Raw genomic sequence first — 22,827 nt, forward strand, 5'->3', positions numbered from 1 at the left:
CGACTCCATTTGTTTGACTTAATATGACTAGAATGCTAGATTTCTAATTTAAAAAGATATGCAGCAAGCAACAAAGATTTATTGTATAGTACAGGGAACTATAGTATCTTGTAATAACCTGTAACAGAATCTGAAAAACAATATGTATTTATGTATAACTGAATTACCTTGCTGTACACCTGAAACACTGTTAGGTCAACTACACTCCAATAAAATACATGTAAAGAAATACTCTGTAATAGTTACCAAGTCACACTCATTTTCATATTTTACCTAATGATCCTACTTCACTGGCACACATAACATGAGCATACACAAACACAGAACCTGCTTGCACTCCCATTTTATGATGCCCCTTTTTTTTAAAAAAAGTCTGGCTGATAGTCACAGGGGAATGAAGATACTGATGGCTCAGTAACAGAGCTTCTGTGTGTAAGTTTTATTTTCACACTGTACAGGAAGTTACTCATAAATGAACATAGGCATAATGCACCCAGAGCAAAAGAATGAACATGGACTTAATGAAAACAATCAGCATTTCTGTAACACAACAAACACCTGCATCCCTCATTTTTTGGAACAATTGGCAACTCTACACGTACACACACACATAAAGCAAGGACTGATAAATCATTGGTACAAAAACACCTTACTTGATGCAGTCACTTAGGAACTGTTAAAAAGTATAACCTAGAATCTGGATGCTAAATAAAAGGGGGGGGGGGCTAAATAGGGGAGTCACTCTACCCCTGTCTCCAAATTTTAGGAATTCAAGTTTATTCAAAAACTAGACATACACAAGACCATAACCACTATCTTTGGTCACTAACTTAATAATGGTAGTTAGTTTTAACCAACTTTAAAACTTAAGCTCCTTTTGAATATCCCAAAGTGTTTTTGCACTCTTCTGCAGACGAGCCTCTTCTTCGGGGGCCAACTTTACTTTTATAAGGTCAGTAATACCACTCTCCCCCAGAATACAAGGAACACTGAGGAATACTTCTTCATTTATTCCATAGAGACCCTTAATTCTGGTGGAAACTGGATGCACTCTCCTAAGATTCTTCAAAATACTTTCTGTTAGGTCAGCTACAGATAGGCCAATGGCCCAAGAAGTATAACCTTTCATTTTAATAATCTCATAGGCACTAGCAACCACATCTCTGTGAACATTTTTCCACTGCTCGGGATCTTTATCAGTTCCTATATCTAAGTTCAGTTCCTTCAGAGGGACACCGGCGATGTTCACTCCACTCCACACAGGAACACTTGAGTCCCCATGCTCTCCAAGGATCCACCCATGACAGCTTTCAGAATGGATACTAAGCCTTTGCCCAATCAAGAAACGGAAACGGGCAGTGTCCAGATTACAACCACTTCCAATAACACGGTTTTGGGGAAAGGCACTCAACTTCCACGCTACGTACGTTAAGATATCCACCGGATTGGAAACCACAATCAGTTTGCAGCGCGGACTGTACTGAACGATATTGGACATCATTAACTTAAAGATGGCCACATTTCGCTGGACTAAATTAAGGCGTGTTTCTCCTTTTTCCTGGCGTGCACCCGCCGTGATAATCACGAGGCTGGAGTTCGCAGTGACAAGGTAATCTCTGCTGGAAACAATGTTTGGCATTTTCACGAAAGGGCTGCCATGCTGAAGATCCATTGTCTCACCCTTCAGCCGGCCTTCATCAACATCCACCAGGGCGAGTTCATCACTCAAGCCTTTTAATAGGATGCTGATAGCACAGGCCATGCCAACCGATCCAGTTCCTACGATGGAGATCTTACTGTTGCGAACAGGCTCCTCTGAAGAGAAATTCTTCATCAGCTCACATTTGACCGTCGCCATCCTGGATGTGGGGGCCACGGCCCAGGCGCCCCGGAGGGGTATAGCGGCCAGCGGGCGGGGGCTTAGGGCCATTCCCGGGCACAGGAAATTCGCCCTCACAGTGCCCGCTCTCTGGCTGCCCCGCAGGATTCCCACAGTCCAGCTCATGGCTATTCACTTCAGAGGTGAAGGCAGAAAGCAGCAAGCACCGTTAGAAGCTCGAAAGGAGACTGTGACCGTTGGCCGGTTCTCAGCCCTCACTGCGGCTGCGCAAGGCCGGGGCCTCGCAGCACCTGATCCAGCCCGCTACTGCGGCTGCGCAAGGCGGGCTCAGCGCGCGTGGCCTCTAAAGGGCCTCAACAAAGTATCAAAAGGGGAAGCTACTTCTAGCAAATGAATTCTGGAGTTAAAAAGTTTTAGAAACCCGCTAATTCTCTCCAATACTTAGTATGTATAATGGGCCAACTCAGATCCTTGATATTACTGATTTTGTTTTTACGACATATGCCAATAAAAATATTCCCATTAAGTACACATGAAAATACGGTTAAATGTTCTTAACGATATTCCTGCCAAGAATAATCAGGTGCGAATCCTTTGTCTCCCAATGGCTTCCTGCACCATTTTCCTGCATTTGCGGGAAAAACAGGCCTTCTGTTTCCCGTTGTACCTGTTTCAAGAACCTTCTATTTGGAAAGACTTCCGCTGTCTTTATGCCAATCAGGACCGTAACTGGGGGGGAGTCGCAGGGTCCTGACGACAGAGGGAAGGAGCCCACTGTGAGCCAAACAGTAAGAACTCGCAGGGTTACTTATCTCTCATGAAAAGGAACCCTCCTGGTCAAGAGTCCTGATCACAAATGACTTCTCAAGTAAAAAGAGGATGATGATATATCTTAAATATCTTTAAAATGGCAAATTTTGACCCACCCAGAAATCAAATTGCTGATTAAAGTAGTTAGTACAACATGGCATCAGTATATCTTACATTCCTCTGCATAGCTCTGGTCAGTCTTATGAACTTCCTTTCAAATTTCTAACAAAATAAAAAATTTACATTTGATGAAATAATGTACATATATTTGTATACACACACACACACACACCCTTAAACCCAATAAACTATGTAAGTCCAAATAAAAATAATGGTACTTTCTCCTCACTTGTATAAACAGAAGTTGACCATGTAATGATTTCTCAAAGCTGCCCCCTCACCTAAGAAAGCAGTATGCCCTCCCCTAATGGAGCGCTTGGGCTTCCCTGGTGGCTCAGTGGTAGAGTCCACCTGCCAAGCAGGAGACGTGGGTTCAATCCCTGGGTCGGGAAGACTCTGGAGAAGGAAATGGCAACCCACTCGAGTATTCTTTGCCTGGGGAACCCCATGGACAGAGGAGCCTGGCGGGTCGCTGTCCGTGGGGTCACAGAAGAGCCGGACACACTGAGCAACTACCCAGCAACAACAAGCGGAGCTCTTGGATACGCAGCCTTGCCGTGATTGTATAGTGGTTAGTGCTCTGTGATGTGGATACGCAGCCTCCTCACAGGAAAAAACCCGTGTATATGCACAAAAATACTGTGTCTTGTGTATGTATATATACATATATTCCATTTTAGAATACTAAATCTTGACAAAATGAATATTTTATATTCAGACTTGAAAAGCTATTCTCACTCTTCGTGCCACTGAGCAGCAGTCCAGGAAGAGAGGAACAGCAAGCACAAGAGTTGGTGAGGGGAGAGAAAGGTGTGGTCATTCACAAAGCTCCAGCACCCTGTTTCAGGATGACCTGCTGGCACCCCGTTCAGATAGTACAGCATGCGCTCCATGATACACAGAATGGTAACCACATATATGAATCCTCTTCACCCTGGTGGTCAGATATATGGTAACCATTTGTCAAATCAAAAAGTGGAATCCTTTAAATGATATTCATTTAATGGTGGCTGACATCTTAGAGGGATCCTCTTAAAACACCAACTTCCGATACCTACTGTTCCTTTTATCTGAGTCACAGCTTGAAATGTTTCAACACAGGTTGAAATGTTTTAACCTGATGCCTGCTCCCACCTTCTTCCTACGATGACTCCTTTCACCAGTCATTTTCCTTATAAGTGTTCTTGAGGATGAAATTCAAGGACATAAAGACTTAGTTAGATGGCTTCTTTCTGTATTAATTTTCTTCCTAGAGTTTGAACCTCTGCAGAAATACAATCACTATGACAGCTGCCTCTTCAGTTTTTCCCCTCAGCCACAACTAAATCAATTTTGAAAAAAATAACACTCTATAAAGTATCTCAAACGAAGCAGCTTTTTATTTATAATAAGTCTTGAGATAAGAAGGAAAGAACTAAAAAAGATGAAGAGATGACTTAGGACTCCCCCAAAATGGAGAAAGGCAGCTACAGTTAGCCAGCTCCCTAATGACCTTCTATCTTAGGTGGCTCATTATTCCTTTTGAATGGAAAATCTAACTCAAATTATCTATTCCAAATTCACTTTAATATTACAGCTGACGGCAGGATATGCCATAATACTATTGGTTACAGCACTTAGGAGGGAGGAAGCAGGAAATAAAGATGACCAGCGAGCAGCTACTCCAAGAATGTTGTAAACTAAGTCACCTGGACTTTCATCCCTAGCTCTCAATGCCCTTTTTCTCTCTAGGAATCCAGTTCAAACATTCTACCCTCTCCTAAGTCTTCTACAGTCTCCCAAGGAGAAGTAACTTTTTAAAAATCTGCCACCACTGTGTACCTCTCTCCATTACAGGACTTATCACACACAAACGTAATTACTTATGAAATTGTCACTCCAAAGGGAACACCTTTTATTTAACAGCATATCTTTATCCTCTTGCACAGAGCTTGGTACATGAACAGGGATTCAGTCACTGTTCATGGTAGGAAAGAATGAGGAAATAACTACAGAACTGAGTCAAGTAAGGCTCTGGGGGCTAACAGGTGAGAATGAGATGGAAAGGCAGGGCTGGAGAATCCACTGGTGTGGAGTTTTTAATAAAGGGGTAAGGAAAATGGTGCCTATTTGGGGTTTTTTAGCAAGGTTGATACAATAAGTTTCAGATAAAGCTATGAGTAAACTAAAAGACTTCTTAATCCCTTTCAAAACTAGTATCTACCTTTAGCAAGTTAGAACATAAAATTAAAAAAGAGTCTACAGTGCTAGAAACACAGTAAGATAAATATGCAATGGCAGAAGGAATATTTTTATCCTTTGAAGTTATTTAAAATATTTTGTTCTGTGGAAAGTTTTAAAAAAATAATCCATGCACAAATGGATTTGAAAAAAAAAAAAAAGATGCAATGAGGGTTCTGTTAATATTACAAGCTACAAACGCACCAGCATGCAAGCAGAGCATTATATAAACACAATTATTTTTTAAAATCTTGTGATTTAAAAATTGTAACATGCAAATTGTAGTTTTTTAAAAATTAGTGGGCTGTGATTCTATTGCTCATAAATACACACTCTATCTAACTTTGTAATCCTCATGTGGGGGTCTTTACAACACACAGAACCTGAAAGTATTTTCTTTCATCAGCAATAGTGGGACTGCCCGGGGAAGGACAAAAAGTGGGACTGCTCGGGGAAGGACAAAAGCAGGGCCACAAAGCTCTGTCCCGTGAGTAGAACAAAGGTAGAATGTCAATTCAAAAAGCAACCCAGGGACCAACTTCCTACTTATGGTATTCAAATACTGTTAACATCAACTGGCAAGCTGCTCATATTAATCATTAAAAAGGAAAACATGAAAACATGGCACAAAGAAATTAAAATTCATTAATATGTGTTTAAACATACTAAATCATATCTAAAAAGTGAGAAAGAGCCTATGGTCAAAAAATTAAACTAACTGCATAGGGGCTGTTTTACTAATTCAGCCATTTATTCCCTGCAATTGGACAAATATATATAATACTGTAGTCCTCATAACAATAGCTTTACCCATCAAAAAAAAAAAAAAGACACAAGAATGTTTGTGTATGGAAGTTACTTTCAATTTGAGGTAGAAACTTAAGTTATCTTTATATAAAACTCCAAACTGCCAAAACAGATTTAATTTCACGTTGTAAAGGTTAAAGCTTAATTTGCCTCCATCAAGGCAATAAACAGGGTCAACAGCAGCTGGGAACAGTAAAGAGGGGAAGTGTGTTCCAGGTGGGCGATTAGCAAGGACAAGGCTCTATGGCTAGAAAGAATATGACCTTTCAGCGGGCGCAGACCTCTGACCATGACAAAGGATAAGAGGAACAGCTAGACTCTCAACTGTGGCACTGCTGACACTTCAGACTATTGTTTGTGGCCTGTCCTCTGCACTGTGGGGATGTTTAGCAGCAGCCTGCAATGCAGGAGATGGGGGTTCAATCCCTGGGTTGGGAAGATCCCCTGGAAGAGGAAATAGCACCCCACTCCAGTATTCTTGCCTGAGAAATCCCATGGACAGAGAAGCCTGGCGGGCAGAGTCCATGGGGTCCCAAGAGTTGGACAGGACTTTGCAATTAAACCACCACGGACCTCCATCCATTAGATGCTCCCCTGCAGTTATGATAGCCGAAAGGACCTCCAGACACTGCCAGCTCTCTCTCCTGGCTAGGGGTGGGACGCAGCAAAACTGCCACCCACATCTCCCCCACCCCCAGCTGAGAATCAACCAGCTAAAGAATAAGCAGAGGCCGGGTCACAGAGGGACTCATAAACCATATCAGGGAACCTGGAACGTACTCTCAAGGGAAGAGGGAGCCACTGAAGCCACATGGCGGTGTGATCAGATTTCACCCCCAGAGCACCTCCTCCGTGCGAGGCTCTGATGGGTGCCCAGGACACAGCAGGGAACAGGCGGAATGAGGGCGCCACCCTCTTAGAATTTAGGCTCTTTTCCCAAAGACAGATACAATTTTTAAGTGGTTAGTGTAACTTCATTTTGCAACAAGCATTATGAAGAAAAGAAAATCGGGTAACACCAGAGAGGAACTGAGTGGAGGAAGTGAAGAGGCTCTTGCATTTGGACTATTAATTAGATAGTCTGGGGAAGCATCTCTGAGGAGGGGAAATAAATCTGGGCTGAAACCCTGGATGGCAATGTGGAACCAGCCATGCAAAGACCCAGGGAAGGAGGATCCTGGGCAGAGCTAGAAAGGCTCTGTGCAGAAATAAGGCTGGTGTGCTGAGGGAACAAGACGGCACAGAGCCAGGTGAGTGTGGGGGATGGGAGGGGTCTTGTGGGGGCTCAGGTGAGGTCAGCGAGGTTGGTGGGGCTACATCCTATGAGACTTCCTCAACGGGAGATGCTAAAGGGTTTCCAGATAAAGGAGTGACATGATTTGACTTACATTTACTTACATTCCCACATATCTGTGTGGGAAGAAATTCTAGGGAAAGTGAAGCTGAGATGCTAGATAAGAAACCGTTTCAGTACAGCAGGCAAGAGACGAATGGAGATGGAGAGAGATGAAAGAGCCGGGCTATGTTTAGCAGCAGAGCTAACAAGCGCTCATGGTTTAGATGAAGGGAAAGATGGGAAATGAGAAATCTAAGATGATTCTCTGCTGGGTTTTTGGCTTGAACAACTGCGGGGATGAGAGTGACACTCACTGAAATGGGAGAGACTGAGGCAGGAGCAAGTTGGGGAGGTGAGGAAACCCAAGAGTTCTGGTCAGGACCTGGGGCTCTGACATGCCATGAGACACAAGAGATGGAGCACGTGTACTTTCAAGGCAAATCTGAAGGTCAGGCTGAAACTATATATGTGGATATTGTCAGCTGTAGACGGTTTTTAATCACCAGCACCAAGGACTGAGTTCAGATGGAGAACAGGCGTCCAAGTATGAAGCCACCATACACGCCAACCCTTCAGGGGAGGAGCTGGCAAAGGAGACACTCACAAATGGCGAAGTGAAAGGGGCAGAAGCCAAGAGACAGCGTTCCATGGAGGGGAGAAGGCTCACTTGTGTCAAGAGTCGCTGAGAGATCAAGTAACAAGAATAAAGAGAAGACCTGGCCCCAGCAGCACGCAGGGCCCTGGAGCCCCGACACCAGCAGTCTCACGGGTGCGGGAAGAGGCTGGACTGGGCACAAAAGGGGGAGGAAGTGCGACAGGGGTCACAGCAACTCTTTCACGAAATCTCTTCTATGACAGGAAGCAAGCAAGTAGGCTGGTAGCCGGAGGAGAAGAGAAGACTCCAAGAGGTGGGAGAGACTACAGCCTGTCCCTACACATTGCAGCAGAGGGAAGCCGTTGATCAGCAAAGGCTGGGGATAGTTACGGGAGTGAGGTCCTTAGGCAGAGGCGGGTGGGAGGAGGTCGAATGCCCTCGTGGGGGTGGGGCTTTGGCAGCAGCATCTCTTCGGTCTCACAGGCGTGTCAAAGGCCCACCGTACCCATGGCGCGGCTGCAGGCAGGTGTGGGGAAGACGAAGCCCAGCATGTCCTAGCCGAGAGTGGAGAAAGACTGTGGCAGGGCCAGGTGGGAGGCAGGAAGAACAGATGTTAGCTGCGATAACACATGGGGCAGGAAGGTGCCCCAACCACAGGGGCTGTGGGGGTGCAGTAGCGGCAAGACTTGGTGACACACCAGACTGAGGGGGAGAGTGTGGTCATGAATAAAATCCCCCTTTTCGGTCTAGGCAGCACTGCTGGATGATGCATGCTGCTGCCATTCACCATGAGTGACGCTGGGAGTAGGCTGGGGGGTGAAGTGGGAAGTAAATGACAGTTCAAGTGGAACCACACATGACCCCTGTGGGATGTCCAAGCATCAGTGTCCAGTCAAATGCACCCATGAGCTAAGAGTTCAGGGGTCCGGTTGGAGATGCGGTCCTGGCAGCTGTCTGTATGTGGAGGAAGCCACTGGAATGAACAGAACCATGAAGAAAATACAAGGGCAAAGGAGGAAACTAAACAGGATGGGGGGAAGTGAAAAACAACAGCCAAAGCAGGATCATGAAAAGGTACAAAAAGAATAAAAGCTATGAAAGCCCAGCACCTCTTATCACAGAAGCAGATAATAACTGATATATCCAAGTCATCAAGAAAAAGTGAAGTTATGTTCAGCACAATTTGCATTGTGGAAAAACATACAGCATGTTTGAAATAAGATTACTTAAAATTGTTAGAAGTATTTCAGTCAGGAAAACTAGAGAGAATATTTCATACTCTGATTGATGAACTGAAAGTGAAAGTTTTAGTTGCTCAGTTGTGTCCGACTCTTTGTGACCTCACAGACTGTAGCCCGCCAGGCTCCTCTCTGTCCATGGCATTTTCCAGGCAAGAATACTGGAGTGGGTTGCCATTTCCTTCTCCAGGGGATCTTCCTGACCCAGGGATGGAACCTAGGTCTCCTGCATCGCAGGAAGATTCTTTACCGTCTGAGCCACCAGGGAAGCCCAATTGATGTATTTTTTTTTTTCATAGTTTTAGATATTTGTAAGTGACTAACCAGTAATAGGCTGGAGTAGGAAATGGCAACCCACTCCCGTATTCCTGCCTGGAGAATACCATGGACAGAGCCTGGTGGGCTACAGCCCATGGGGTCGCCGAGAGGCAGACGTGACTGAACACAGCACAGCAATCAGGAGTAGGTACCTTTGAAAAGAAAGCTTAAGGGGAAAGCCTGCACTCTCAGGTCTTCACTCTACAATGCTCTGGCTAGAGATCAGCTCACGTGAGCCCAATTTTCTATGCTCAATGTAAGAAAGTAAGGACAAAGGAAAAGAAAACACGTGAAATCAAGGCTACCACCCCTCCAATGGCATTAAGACTGAGAACATTCTTGAGGTAATTAGGCCTGATTTGTGTCAGGCCTGGAACAAGAATGCTTCTATGGCAGAGCTTATCTCTCCTGGTAACTGTTGCACATTCTTATTGTATAAAATGCTGGGGGCCCTATTTTACTTATAAAAGGAAAGTGGTGGGTTTTTGAAGAGGAATCTTGGCAATATGCCAAGACAGCTGAATCCCTTCTTCCCTCCTCCCTTGGCTTTAAAAAAGAAACAGAAGAAAGAAAGTACATCAGTCATTATCTCCCATTTTAAGCTGAGCAAGCCCCTTTGACTGGGTCTCCCTGTCACCAAAGTGCTTCTCCACCTTCACAGAGTGCCTCTCACCACCAGGAGGCCAAGCCCGTCAGAGCCGCACTGGATCGGGAAGTGAGGGGGACAGAGATGTTCTTGTCACCCCGGACCTGAGTTCAACCGGTGCACAGTGCCACTCTCAATTAATTTAAAAATGATTCCAGGAAAACCAGGCCTCAACGCTTAAGCTGTTTGAAGGCCCGAGAGCTTGACAGATGGAGACATTTCTGCAAGGTCATGATGACGTGTTCTGAGCGGTCAAGGAGGTACCATCAGGAAGAGTAAGCCAGGCTGGGGCTGCTGACAGGCAGTGATCAGAATAAGAAACTGAAGCTCTCTTCCTGGAGTGGAGGAGCTCTCCTCCTCTCTTCCTGGAGGCAGAAGCTAGCAGAAATCTCTGGAAGCAATGAAACTAGATTAGGCGAGGATGTAGAAAAATGTTTCAGCCTCTTTTCGGACTTCCCCTGCAGACCACTCAGAAGTGGCTACCATGAAACAATTTGCCAGGACACTCAGATTTGTTTTTAATCTTTGACCTAAACCAATGAATAGTATATAGCATGAAGTCCGCTTCCTTCTTAGATATCTTAGAAGGGGAAAACTCTAAAGCTTTCCCTTAGTTTTACTTTACACATGGCTCTTGAGCATTCACCCTACAATGCTGCTTTCATTTGAAATGAGTAAACATAGTGTAAGAATAAATGCACTTAAGATGAGATATACCAGAATGTTGGTAAAAACTGAAATTAGCAAAAAGTCAAGAGATTTGACTGTAACTAGCAAAAGCCCTCAAGTTGGTCATAAGGTAATTAAGAAGTGGGCCCAAATATTAATATAAAAGCATTCCTAGCAACAGCTACCAAAAAGAGACTGGAAAAAATAAGTTTTATTAGAGCACATCCAATATTGTCCCAGAGATGAGGTGTAATATTCCTTCCTGTAAAAGATCTTTCTTAGAATACATTCAGATGATCAACAGGCACGTGCAAAGATGCTCAACACCGCTCATTACTAAAGAAATGCAAATTAAAACCACAATGAGGTACCACCTCACACCAGTCAGAATGGCCATCACCTAAAAGTCTACAAATAACAAATGCTGGAGAGCGTGTGGAGAAAAGGGAACTCTCCCACACTGCTGGTGGTGATGTAAATTGGTCCAGCCACTATGGAGAACAGTATGGAGGGTCCTCAAAAAAATAAAAAACAGAGTTGCCATTACGATCCAGTAATCCCACTCCTGGGAACATATTAACAGAAAACTGCAACTCAGAAAGAGACATGCACCCCTATATTCACAACAGCACTATTTACAACCAAGACATGGAAACAACCTAAACATCCATCAACAGATGAATGCATAAAGACATGGTGTATACATGTACAGTGGAATATTACTCAGCCATAAGAAAGAGTGAAATAACGCCATTTGCAACAACATGGATAGACCTAGAGGTTATCATATTAATACTAAGTGAAGGAAGTCAGAAAGAGAAAAACAAATACCAAAGGATATCACTTACATGTGGACTCTAAACTATGACACACATGAACTTATCTACAAAATAAAAACAGACAAAGGGAGCCGACTTGCAGTTGCAGGGGGCAGGGAGGGCTGGCTTGGGAATTTGGTGCAAACTAATATATAGAGAACTGATAAACAAGGTCCTGCCATCGAGCACAGAGAACTACATTTAATATCCTGTAATAAGCCATAATGGAAAAGAATTTTTAAATAAGATCTTCCTTAGAACAGGAAAGAACTTCCCTAATAGCTCAGTTGGTAAAGAATCCGCCTGCAATGCAGGAGACCCCGGTTCAATTTCTGGGTCGAGAAGATCCCCTGGAGAAGGGATAGGCTACCCACTCCAGTATTCTTGGGCTTCCTTGGTGGCTCAGCTGGTAAAGAATCCGCCTGCAGTGCGGGAGACCTGGGTTTGATCCCTGGGTTGGGAAGATCCCCTGGAGAAGGGAAAGGCTACCCACTCCAGTATTCTGGCCTGCAGAATTCCATGGACTGTAATAATCCATAGGGTTGCAAAGAGTCGGACACGACTGAGCGATTTTCACTTTCACTTAGAACAGGAAAAGTCAAACAACAATTTTTAGAGAAATGTTTAAAATATGTATGTTTTAACATGTTTAACTTTTAGTTTTTTAAAGAAAAAGAGGTCTGGGCTTTTGAGAAAAAAGCAACCTATATTAAATGAGGAGGCAAGACTGGGGCTGTAGAGTATGCATGACTCCAATCACAGATTATTCCCATAAATCTGTACAGCAGCAGGTCTTCAGAGAGCCAGGTAAAGGAAGACATTTTCCATATGTCAGACTGGCAAAAATTTCAGAGTAACAAAAGCCACTAATGGCAAGGATGCTAGGAAACTTGTATACATTGTTGATATCTTCTAAATTTTATACATTTTTCTGGGGGGACACTTAACAACAGATATCAAAAACATTTTTTAAAAAATACACTTTGATTCAACAATAACATTTTTGTCTTTAGAACACATTTCTTGACAAACACAGTACAAAAAGATGTATGCCTACAGAGGTTCACTACGTTGTTTGATTACAGTCTAAGTGCTGCTGGCTGATTAAGTAAATTATAACTTACAACTGAGCACCACAGAGCCATTAAAAGTAATGGAGACTTATATACTCTACTATGCAAAGATGTTCCTATGACTATTCAGTGAAAAAAAGTTTTAGAGTAGTACAATAAAAAACATTTTACAATTACATGAACATGCCTATACAAGGTCTAAATGGATGTTTCTACTATAATAAGTGATTACAACTCAGAGATTTCTGGTGATTTTTTAACTTTTCTACATTGACTTTTTAAGCAATGTGTACATATTTTTTTACAAAACACAAAACCATCTTTGTTCAAAAAAAGATAGGTCCTAAATATTTTTCTTTAAATACCAATATATATAAATAAAAACAAATACCTTTTATTCCATGGTTTAAAAAAAAAAATACAACAAAACTCCATTTATAAGTTGATTTTTAAATTAAAATATTGGGACAACTTAAAGTATTTCACAATAAATGAAAATGTTTCCATTCATGGTTTTATTACTATCAAAGTTTTAGCTCCTGTGAAGACAACTATAAATGACTTGTAAATTTTAACTATACCAAGTACCATGAATATATTCTATACAAACTACAGTAAATGTTAGCAGTGGGTGATTCTGACCAGTATTTTGAGATAACCTCACCTCACGCAAATGTACAGGTCCATTAGGCATGAAAAGCTATAATGATTCCAATCATATTAAGCAGGAATTTTTTATACACCTAATGCTTTTTCTTCAAAGGGAAGGAAAAAAAAAAGACCTAAGACAGTCTGACCATAAATATGCTCAACCTCTCAGTCTATACTGACTATAAACAATAAAAGGTAAAAAAGTTAACATTTAAATAATTGTAGGTGGCATGGTTTTTCTTTTGACAATTGAGGGGTCACCAGTTAGTATCACTAATGCCCTTACTGCCTGAAAAGCATTTAATCTCCATAAGTCAGTCTCTAAACTTAACATGAACCCATACTAAATGTTCATTCTTTTCACAGTTCAGTGGCTGTGATAAAATAATCACATGATAAAATACCATAATTCAAAGTAATTGATGAGCCCATTCTGAGCAATCAGGCCATGCCCACAGCTGGTGAGCAGGGTGGAGATGGTGTGGTAACACCAGGCTGGACATGCACTAATTCTGACTCAAAGGCAGGCAGGGGTCCCACTTTAAACCCTGGGCACCCTGATTTGCTTCAGATGGCTGACAAGATAGCTTCCACCAGCTCTCTCCTTTTTTTGGAATCTCTTCTTAAATGATCTACCATTGTGTAAATTAAAATTTTTTCTTTATATCTGATATAGTAAACATGTTCCACGTGAAATGAAATCCTATACTAACTCTGAATAAACAACGAGTAAATCCAAAATATTTCTAAGAAACTGAAGAGCTTTGCTTTAGGGCTTCCCTGGGCACTCAGTGGTAAAGAATCCACCTGCCAATGCAGGAGATGCCCGGTTGGACCCCAGACCCAGGAAGATCCCACAGGCCGTGGACCAACTAAGCCTGTGGGCCACAATTATTGAGCCCACGGGCCCAAACCACCGAATCCATGTGCCGCAACTACTGAGGTTTGCCTGTCCTACAGCTAGAGAAGCCACCGCAGTGAAAAGCCTCTGTGCCGTGAAGGCAGCGCAATACAACCAGAGAGTAGCACCGCTCACTGAAACGAGAGAAAGGCCCTCACAGCAACCAAGACCCAGCACAGCCAAAAATAAACGTTAAGTAAAGAAAAATTAAAAAAAAAAAAAAGCTTTGCTTTAAGCATTTTCAACATGGTCCCTTTTAGGCCAGCAGATGGAGCTGTGAATTAAAACAGGGAAGGCGCGCTGCTCTAGGTCAGCCACTAGAGGGCACCCTTTTTGAGGGAACTGGTTTATACCAGAGATTTATTTACAATTTAACTATCTGAAGCAGGAACTGATTCTGATTTACATGTGTTTATCCATGTAAATGGATATGACCATCCCAATACTCAGTGAATGCAAAGGCTGGGGCCATTTTTGCTCAACATTTTTTGACTAAAACTTTTCCTTCCTCACAAAAGAATGATATTTCCTAGTAAGAGGAAGTAAATAGTAATAAAAGTTCATCACTGGAATCAGGGCAACCTCATAGTTATCATCAAAACTCTAAATGCAGAACTGGAATATACCACATTGCTCTCCATAAGCCTCAGAGCAGAGTCATCTAACAAGAATTTCCTTGGAAAATCACCCATACTGTCTACCGGGGAGCTCTGTCTTAGCTCAGGGAAGGCCCACATCTGTCTTTTGAATAACCAAATTAATAAACACCATGGCTTTTAAGAGATGTACCCTAAAAAATTACCAGTGGGTTCATTTTTCTGTGAGACTTCTCAGACATGGCAAAAGTGCCAATCAAAAAGAATTCTGCCCCTCAGATATTTTATTTAGGTAATAATCTCTTATCAGTGCCATAAAACAAAAAGTTCACATTCTAGAAACTAAAATAGCACAGTTGGGGGGCACATGTACACCTGTGGCTGATTCACGTGAATGTATGGCAAAAACCACCACAATACTGTAAAGTAATTAGCCTCCAATTAAAATAATTAATTTTTTTCCATTTATTTTTATTAGTTGGAGGCTAATTACTTTACAATATTGTAGTGGTTTTTGCCATACATTGACATGAATCAGCCATGGTAAAATAATTAATTTAAAAAAAAAATTGCACAGCCTAGCCCATAAAGCCCAAGTTCTCAAGCATATAATGTAGAGACTAATTTTGTTGGTCTATGAAAATCTGGATTGATTCATCATGACTCTTCTAAATCAGACTGTTCATATTTTTAAATACCTTAAAACTTCACTACTTAATTTATGACCTACATTACTGAACTCTAGAAACATTATCAATTCCATTCACTCAATGTGATGTGCTAACAGACTGCCGTTTTTATAGAAATCAAAAACTTAATAACTTTACTCTTATTTGCATGCCCCCCCAAGCAGAGTTCACATGTGGTCAAGGAGGTTTTGTGAACTTCCCAGCAGTTGTGCTTTATAGTCAGCATAAATTAATAAAAATAAAACCTAGGACTCTTTTTTAAAAGCAGTATTACTATTAAAGCAATACATGTTTAAGAGTTACAAAGAAAAGTAAAATAAGAAATTCACCCACATGCCCATAATTCATTCACATATTATCACCAGACATATTTTCTCCCAATCTTTTCCATTTGTTCTCAAATAACGGCTCCCATATTATAGGAGAAAATAATGGCCCGTCCTATACCAGACTGCGGTCAATGATAATGTTAAGAGATGAGGTTCACATTGAAGATACCCAGTAAAATCTGTCAAGTTATCAAGACTGTGGATCACGCCACAATCAAAACCAAGTTCACTCCCTCTGTCCCCTGCCCTGGCCCCTTCGACCTACTCCTTTATTGCCCATCTTAGCTAAGGGAGGTAAAATTGGAAATAGTCTAGGTTCTGCAGACCATGAGACTTGCCTTCAAATCTTGACTCTGTCAATTACAAGCTGCGTGATCTCGAGCAAGTGACTGACCTGAGTCCCTACTTCCTCATTTATAACATGGGGGATATTAATACCTGCTTCATAGTTATTGCAAGGATTAAATAATCTGCTATGTCTAAAACGTCTGGTACAATGCCTGAAGAGATTTTATATTTATCAAAAGGAAAACTGAGGTGTCTAAAAATCATCAAAAAATCTTCAGTCACAAGTTCTCTAACTTTTTCAGTCAATCCCTATTTTATTGTTACAATGACTATTGGGCAGTTACTTTAAATATAAACATTAGACTAGGAAAAAAGCAACATCTGTTTGTCTATCAGTATATTTTAAGTGAAAAGTACACTAATGCCTATGTAGTTATGATTAAACCAAATGTGGACAATTTAATAATAACACCTGTTACTCCAACAACTCCCCCCCCCCCAACCCTTGCATTAATTTCCCCACACCTATCAGCACAAATTATTGTCAACCCGCAACACAGGAGACCTGGGTTCGATCCCTGGGTCAGGAAGATCCCCTGGAGAAGGAAATGGCAAACCCACTCCAGTACTCTTGCCTAGAAAATTCCATGGGTGGAGGAGCCTGGTAGGCTACAGTCCATGGGGTCATAGAGTCAGACACGACTGAGCGCCTTCACTTTATCAGCACACACACATGCTGTTAATTCAACCAATTTAAAAAACAAACACTCTCTTGATTCTATTCCCCCTCGTAGCTACAATCCCATTTCTTTCTTTCCCTTTAGAGCCAAACTCAAGACTTGCCCATGCACGGCCTCCGATCTCTCTCCTCTGTTCTCCTGCGCATCCACTCCACTCAGGCTTTATCCACCAATGACACCACGTCGCTAGTTCAGCAGATGATCAGTTCTCATCTAACGTGATGTGTACCCGGCATCCCCCTTTCTTCACCTGGATCCAGGTCGCCATTCTCCTGGGTTTCTCTACCTCTTTGGTAGGGAAACCTCCGTGATATTCCTCAACCTCTAAACCTTAGAAACTCCCAAGAGCTCCTTCCTCAGGACTTTTCTCTTTCTGCTCAGCATTCACTGCCTTTGTGAGCTCATCTGATCTCATGTTACAGAAAAACCCCAACAAACTTTTTGGCCAACTCAATACTACCCACATACTGATGAGTCTCCACTTTATACCTTCACCTTGACCTCTCCCCTGAATTCCACATGTATTTATCTAACCGCTTACTTAACTCTCCACCTGGCTCGTGGCTATCTAAGAGCTCTCAAAACTCACAAGCCCCAGACTGAGCTCCTCACATGATCCCCTAATATCTGTTCCATTCACACTGGTCTTGTCCATTTCCTAGTTGCTCAGACCAAACCCTGGAGACACCCTTGACTTGACTTTCACCTCTGACATTCAATTTATAACAAATCCTTATTGCCCCTACCTTTGAAACATTGATTTATCTGGAACTGCTTTTCATCAACTCTACAGCGGCCACCCATTCTAAACCATTACCAACTCTCACCTGTCACAAAGAGCATGGTCCACAGAACTTCTCATTATTCTGAATGCATAGCTCTTCAGCTTGGAGTATAAATTACACACACACAGGCACTTAGTCTTTTTCCAATAATGTGTAAACACATTAATAATTGAAATAACAATTTTAAAAGCTTTAACTATTTTACAATGATGTTTATAAATATGGATGTCAAACAGCATAGAAAACTATTCCAAATTAAATAATTTTCCAGAACAAGTAGCTCTCACCAATTTATACACAACGACCATTTGCTATGAATTAGTCATTACTTTAATTATATTTGAAGTTTTACCACCTTCAAACATTTAAATTATTTATATGATTTACTAGTAATGACAAGCTGCCTAGTTATTAGCAAGAATTCAGTCAATGCTCTGTGATCACTTCCCAAGACAGTAAATAAACTATATACAAATTTGAAAATCTAGAAGATTTATGCAGGACAAAATAGAATCAACATTCCAGATAGCAACTATAGGGTTGTAGTTACTTACACTGTGCACTCCTAAAGCCTTCCAGACGGCAAAGCTGATCACACCGACCCCACACCAGGCATAAAGTGAGCCCCACCCCAGGGCTCGCAAGGCCAGGGAAGACCCGCTCTCTGGTAAGGCAGCTGTGGCCATACTTCCCTGCAATGAAGACAGAAAGGTTGAGGTAAAAATCATCACTTTGAACGAATAAATATTTGGAGAGTGTTTGAAATTAATGACTCTCGTGTAAGCACCATGATAACTGGGACACCGGACCAATCCAAGTTCAAATTCCAGCTCTGCTACTTAATAACTGCATAACTTAAGTCACAATTTCTCTGACAAAACTGAGTGTGCAAGGCACTGTGCCAGAAGCCAGGCTAAGTACACAGAGCAACTTCTTTCTGACAAAACACTTCGGTCCTGGGGTGGGGGTGGGGGTGGGACACAGACACCTAGAAGTTATGATCAAAATGGAAAGGGCAACAGAACAGCACCTATGAACAGGGAATTATGCACCCAGAGGAGGACATCCAGTCTACTCGCAGGAAAGGGAAGTTCTACTGAATGTGGTTAGCTACTCTTCCATATCTCTTGTTTTATGAATAAACTGCACAAGTGGTATTCACATACTAAACGTTTCTTTTCACCACTGATCAGAAGGACCAAAGCCACATTTTGCCTTATACCGTTAAATGATCATTAATCCTATTTCTAAATAAGATTAATTTTTTTATAAGATTGCAGGACTGCAATCTCCCAGGGAGCCTGTATTTCCAAATACTACATAACAGTTAATAATTATACACGAAAAGAAAAGTGAGAAGTGTTAGTTGCTCAGTTGTCTCCGACTCTTTGCGACTCCATGGACTGTAGCCCGCCACACTCCCCTGTCCATGGAATTCTCCAGGCAAGAATGCTGGAATGGGTTGCCATTCCATTCTCCAGGGGATCTTGCTGACTCTGGGATCGAACCCAGGTCTCTTGCACTGCATCAGATTCTTTGCCATCTGAGTCACCAGGAAAGCCTCGATAATTATATATAGCTTTATATATATATAGACAGATAGATATATGTATATATGGCTTATATTGCTCCCTTACTATATGACAAGCACTGTTTAAAGCATTTTGCATGTATTAATTCACTGAGCCTCACTCTGTGAGACACATACTATGATCCTCATTTCACTAAAGACCAAGCTAAGGCAGAGAGAGATTAAACAACTTGTTAAAGGTTTCACAGCTTATAAAAGTTAGAGCACTTCAGCAGTCTGGCTTTATAGACTAACAGGAATTTGCCAGTCATTTCTCACTTCTGATTCTAAATACAACACAACACAAAATGTAAATGAAAGTATCTTTTTAAGTGGAAACAAATCCACAGTGTAAATCAGAATAAAAACCATCATTACTTAGGGTAATTCAAATATTCACAATGCTGAAATAGACAAAGATGTGATAATACATATGGGTCTACTTGAAACCAACTATGGAGCATTCACTTATTCCCACAGTTTGAATTGAATATGAAATATAATTTATCCTTTGAAAAAATTTTAAGGCAAACTGTAGAATTTAGGAAATATTAAGAATTTATTATTTTTCTCCATGAGCCTGTCTGCCAAAACACATCAAACATGAACAAACAAAAATAAAAATTTTAACTTCCTCAAAAGCTGAACCTTACTTTTTTCTGATTATATAATCACTGAGGAAAATTTGGTATATATAAAAAATAGGATGAATTAAAAAAATTCCATCTTATTATCCAGTAAACCATGGTAAACATTTTGACATTTTAAAAACAAGTTAACACCACTAAAATGTTTTTAATCTTCAACTTTCATCCTCTCATAGTGTCAAGAACTCAAATATTTTTAATGGTAACACTGCACTGACATCATAATTTACTTAGCCATTTGTTATTAATATATACTAACTTCAGGTTTTTATATTAATTTTTTTGTATTAAAAACTTCCCTGTGCCTTAACACTTATCTACATTTCTGATAAAGTCCTTGCAGAAAATTCCTCAAAATAGAATTACTAAGTGGAGGAAGCATGACTATTTTATAAGCTGACAGACATACAAAGTGTTTTTCAAAAGGTTGTACTAAGTTACAATGCTGTTTTATGAGGGCCATTTCAAGCTAGCCAGTATCAGATGGTCTCAGGAAAACTATAAACACAAAAAAGAAACCTTTGAAATTTATATAAGACTATTTATAACTTATGTTTCTATTGTTACTGAGAATGACTATTTGTCCAAGTTATGAGCCAACGTTTATGCCTTTTGAATTGCATATTCATGTTATATACTTAAAGTCTTCTAATTTGTATATTCTTTCCATATTAATGTACTTTGAAGCCCTATGATATGTGCTGTAGTATTTCCCTAGTTTGTCTAGGGTTTTTTTGATGGGTTCCCACTTGCTTGACCAAGGATGGAACCCACACCCCCTGCAGTGGAAGCGCAGTCTTAACCACTGGACTATCAGGGAAGTCCCAGGTTAGTTTCATCTTTCTATTTTGCTTTTTGCTTGTCTGTTTTTGATCAAAGATGTATTCTAAAGATTTTAAGCTATTAAAACTTTCCTTATCCAAGTCACTGTCATTTCTCTTTCCTTCTAGCTATATTTCTGTTTAAAAAACTTCCTTACCCCTAGCTTTTTAGTTCATCTGATATTTATTTTAGTCCTGTTGGAAGCTGATAACTAAAGGGAATTTACTTCCCCAATAGTTTAGCAACTGCCCCAGCACCATTCTATGGATTAATCCTTCTCCTCTCAAACATTTTTGAGAAAATTACAGAGGTTTGTTTCTAAGCTATTTTCATACTATGAATTTTATACCAGAATCACATAGATGTAATTACAGAATCAGAAAAAGTCTTAATATTCATAAAGTATTTACATCATACACATTCAGTTCAGTTGCTCAGTCATGTCCAACTCCTTGCGACCCCATGAATCGCAGCACGCCAGGCCTCCCTGTCCATCACAAACTCCCGGAGTTTACTCAAACCCATGTCCATCCAGTTGGTGATGCCATCCAGCCATCTCATCCTCTGTCATCCCCTTCTCCTGCCCCCAGTCCCTCCAAGCATCAGGGTCTTTTCCAATGAGTCAACTCTTCGCATGAGGTGGCCAAAGTATTGGAGTTTCAGCTTCAACATCAGTCCTTCCAATGAACACCCAGGACTGATCTCCTTTAGGATGGACTGGTTGGATCTCCTTGCAGTCCAAGGGACTCTCAAGAGTCTTCTCCAATCACAGTTCAAAAGCATCAATTCATCGGCGCTCAGCTTTCTTCACCGTTCAACTCTCACAGCCACACATGACTACTGGAAAAACCATAGCCTTGACTAGACGGACCTTATTGGCAAAGAAATGTCTCTGCTTTTAAACATGCTATCTAGGTTGGTCATAACTTTCCTTCCAAGGAATAAGCGTTTTTTAATTTCATGGCTGCAATCACCATCTGCAGTGATTTTGGAGCCCAAAAAAATAAAGTCTGACACTGTTTCCACTGTTTCCCCATCTATGTGCCATGAAGTGATTGGACCAGATGCCATGATCTTAGTTTTCTGAATGTTGAGCTTTAAGCCAACTTCTTCACTCTCCTCCTTCACTTTCATCAAGAAGCTTTTTAGTTCCTCTTCACTTTCTGCCATAAGGGTGGTGTCATCTGCATATCTGAGGTTATTGATATACTTTTTATCAAATATTTCTTAAGTTTTTAACCTATTCATTCTTCCAGAAAAACCCTAGAACATTTTGTCAAGAGTCCTTCCAACTCCCACTCACCCAATTCACTGACATTTTCATTAGAATGACATCAAACATAGCTAACTGGTAAGAGAAAATCTGTAACATCCTGTCTTTCATCTGAAAATATATTTTCATTTACTCAAGTCCTTTTTTTTTCTTTTTAGAAAATTGTCTTTATATTGCTCAACCCATTTATTTTTTATTCAACCCATTCTTTTTTTTCCCCCCAATTATTTTTATTAGTTGGAGGCAACCCATTCTTAATAAAGGTTTTGTATTTTTTTAAGGCATGTATTTGTGATTGAGAATGCTATTCACAGTAGATAGAAACATTTTGTTTATCTGTATCCCCATGCTTTAAACCTAACAGATCTTATCTAATGACATACTTCTTGCAGAAATAGCCTGGTCCTGACCAGATTCTCAAGAGATTTTCCTTAGCCATTTTCTATGATGAAAACAATATACTACTCTCTTATCTTATTCCTTTTCTCAGGCTGCTATAATTTCAGTGGTTCCCTAGATGCTACAGACCTCACATAAACACACCAACTCCTAACTGGCTTATTTCCATCCAGCAGCAGCATCATTAACCAATTATTATTACACCAGGCTCAGTTTAGGTGCTCTGGCTTAAGTTTTATTTTTGAAACTTAAATTAAAAATTTCTTATTTCCCTGGGGACAAAAACTATATATGTTATAGATATACATAAATCTTTTTCAAAGTCTACATAAATCCACATGTTTTACTAAGTAAAAAAGGTAACGAAGGGTTATAAATACAACCCTTAAAAACACAGCAATACTCCCAACAAAATCTTAGGTTTGCCAAACTTTCAGTTTTTTTAAAAAAGGAACATGCTGTATTTGTATATCAGTCTCAGAAACTGACTGTGAGGGAAGTGAGTTATTATCAGCTACCGTCCATATACTCTAAAACTAATTTTAGTGGAAATGATGTTAAAAATTGATTTGTTCTTAAGTTTTTAAAAGTCGAGTCATCAAGCTTTATCCACTGGAGTTATATGTCACATGGCCTTTATACAGCCT

General features: G+C 40.8%; 2 protein-coding genes across 2 annotated transcripts in view; both read right to left on the reverse strand.

The window, feature by feature from the left end:
* TMEM242 (transmembrane protein 242) overlaps positions 1-22,827 on the reverse strand; it is a 40,590-nt gene that overhangs the window by 12,820 nt on the left and 4,943 nt on the right. Inside the window, exon 3 of the mRNA XM_061130582.1 lies at positions 18,024-18,161. Coding sequence (XP_060986565.1) covers positions 18,024-18,161 — 138 coding nt within the window. The remainder of the gene's footprint in view (positions 1-18,023; positions 18,162-22,827) is intronic.
* Positions 626-1,873, reverse strand: LOC133047339 (L-lactate dehydrogenase A-like 6B). The gene has a single exon (XM_061130581.1). The coding sequence runs from the start codon at positions 1,856-1,858 to the stop codon at positions 860-862; it is 999 nt and encodes a 332-aa protein (XP_060986564.1). The 5' UTR covers positions 1,859-1,873; the 3' UTR covers positions 626-859.

The sequence above is a fragment of the Dama dama genome, chromosome 26, assembly GCF_033118175.1.
Source record: "Dama dama isolate Ldn47 chromosome 26, ASM3311817v1, whole genome shotgun sequence".
Lineage (NCBI taxonomy): Eukaryota > Metazoa > Chordata > Mammalia > Artiodactyla > Cervidae > Dama > Dama dama.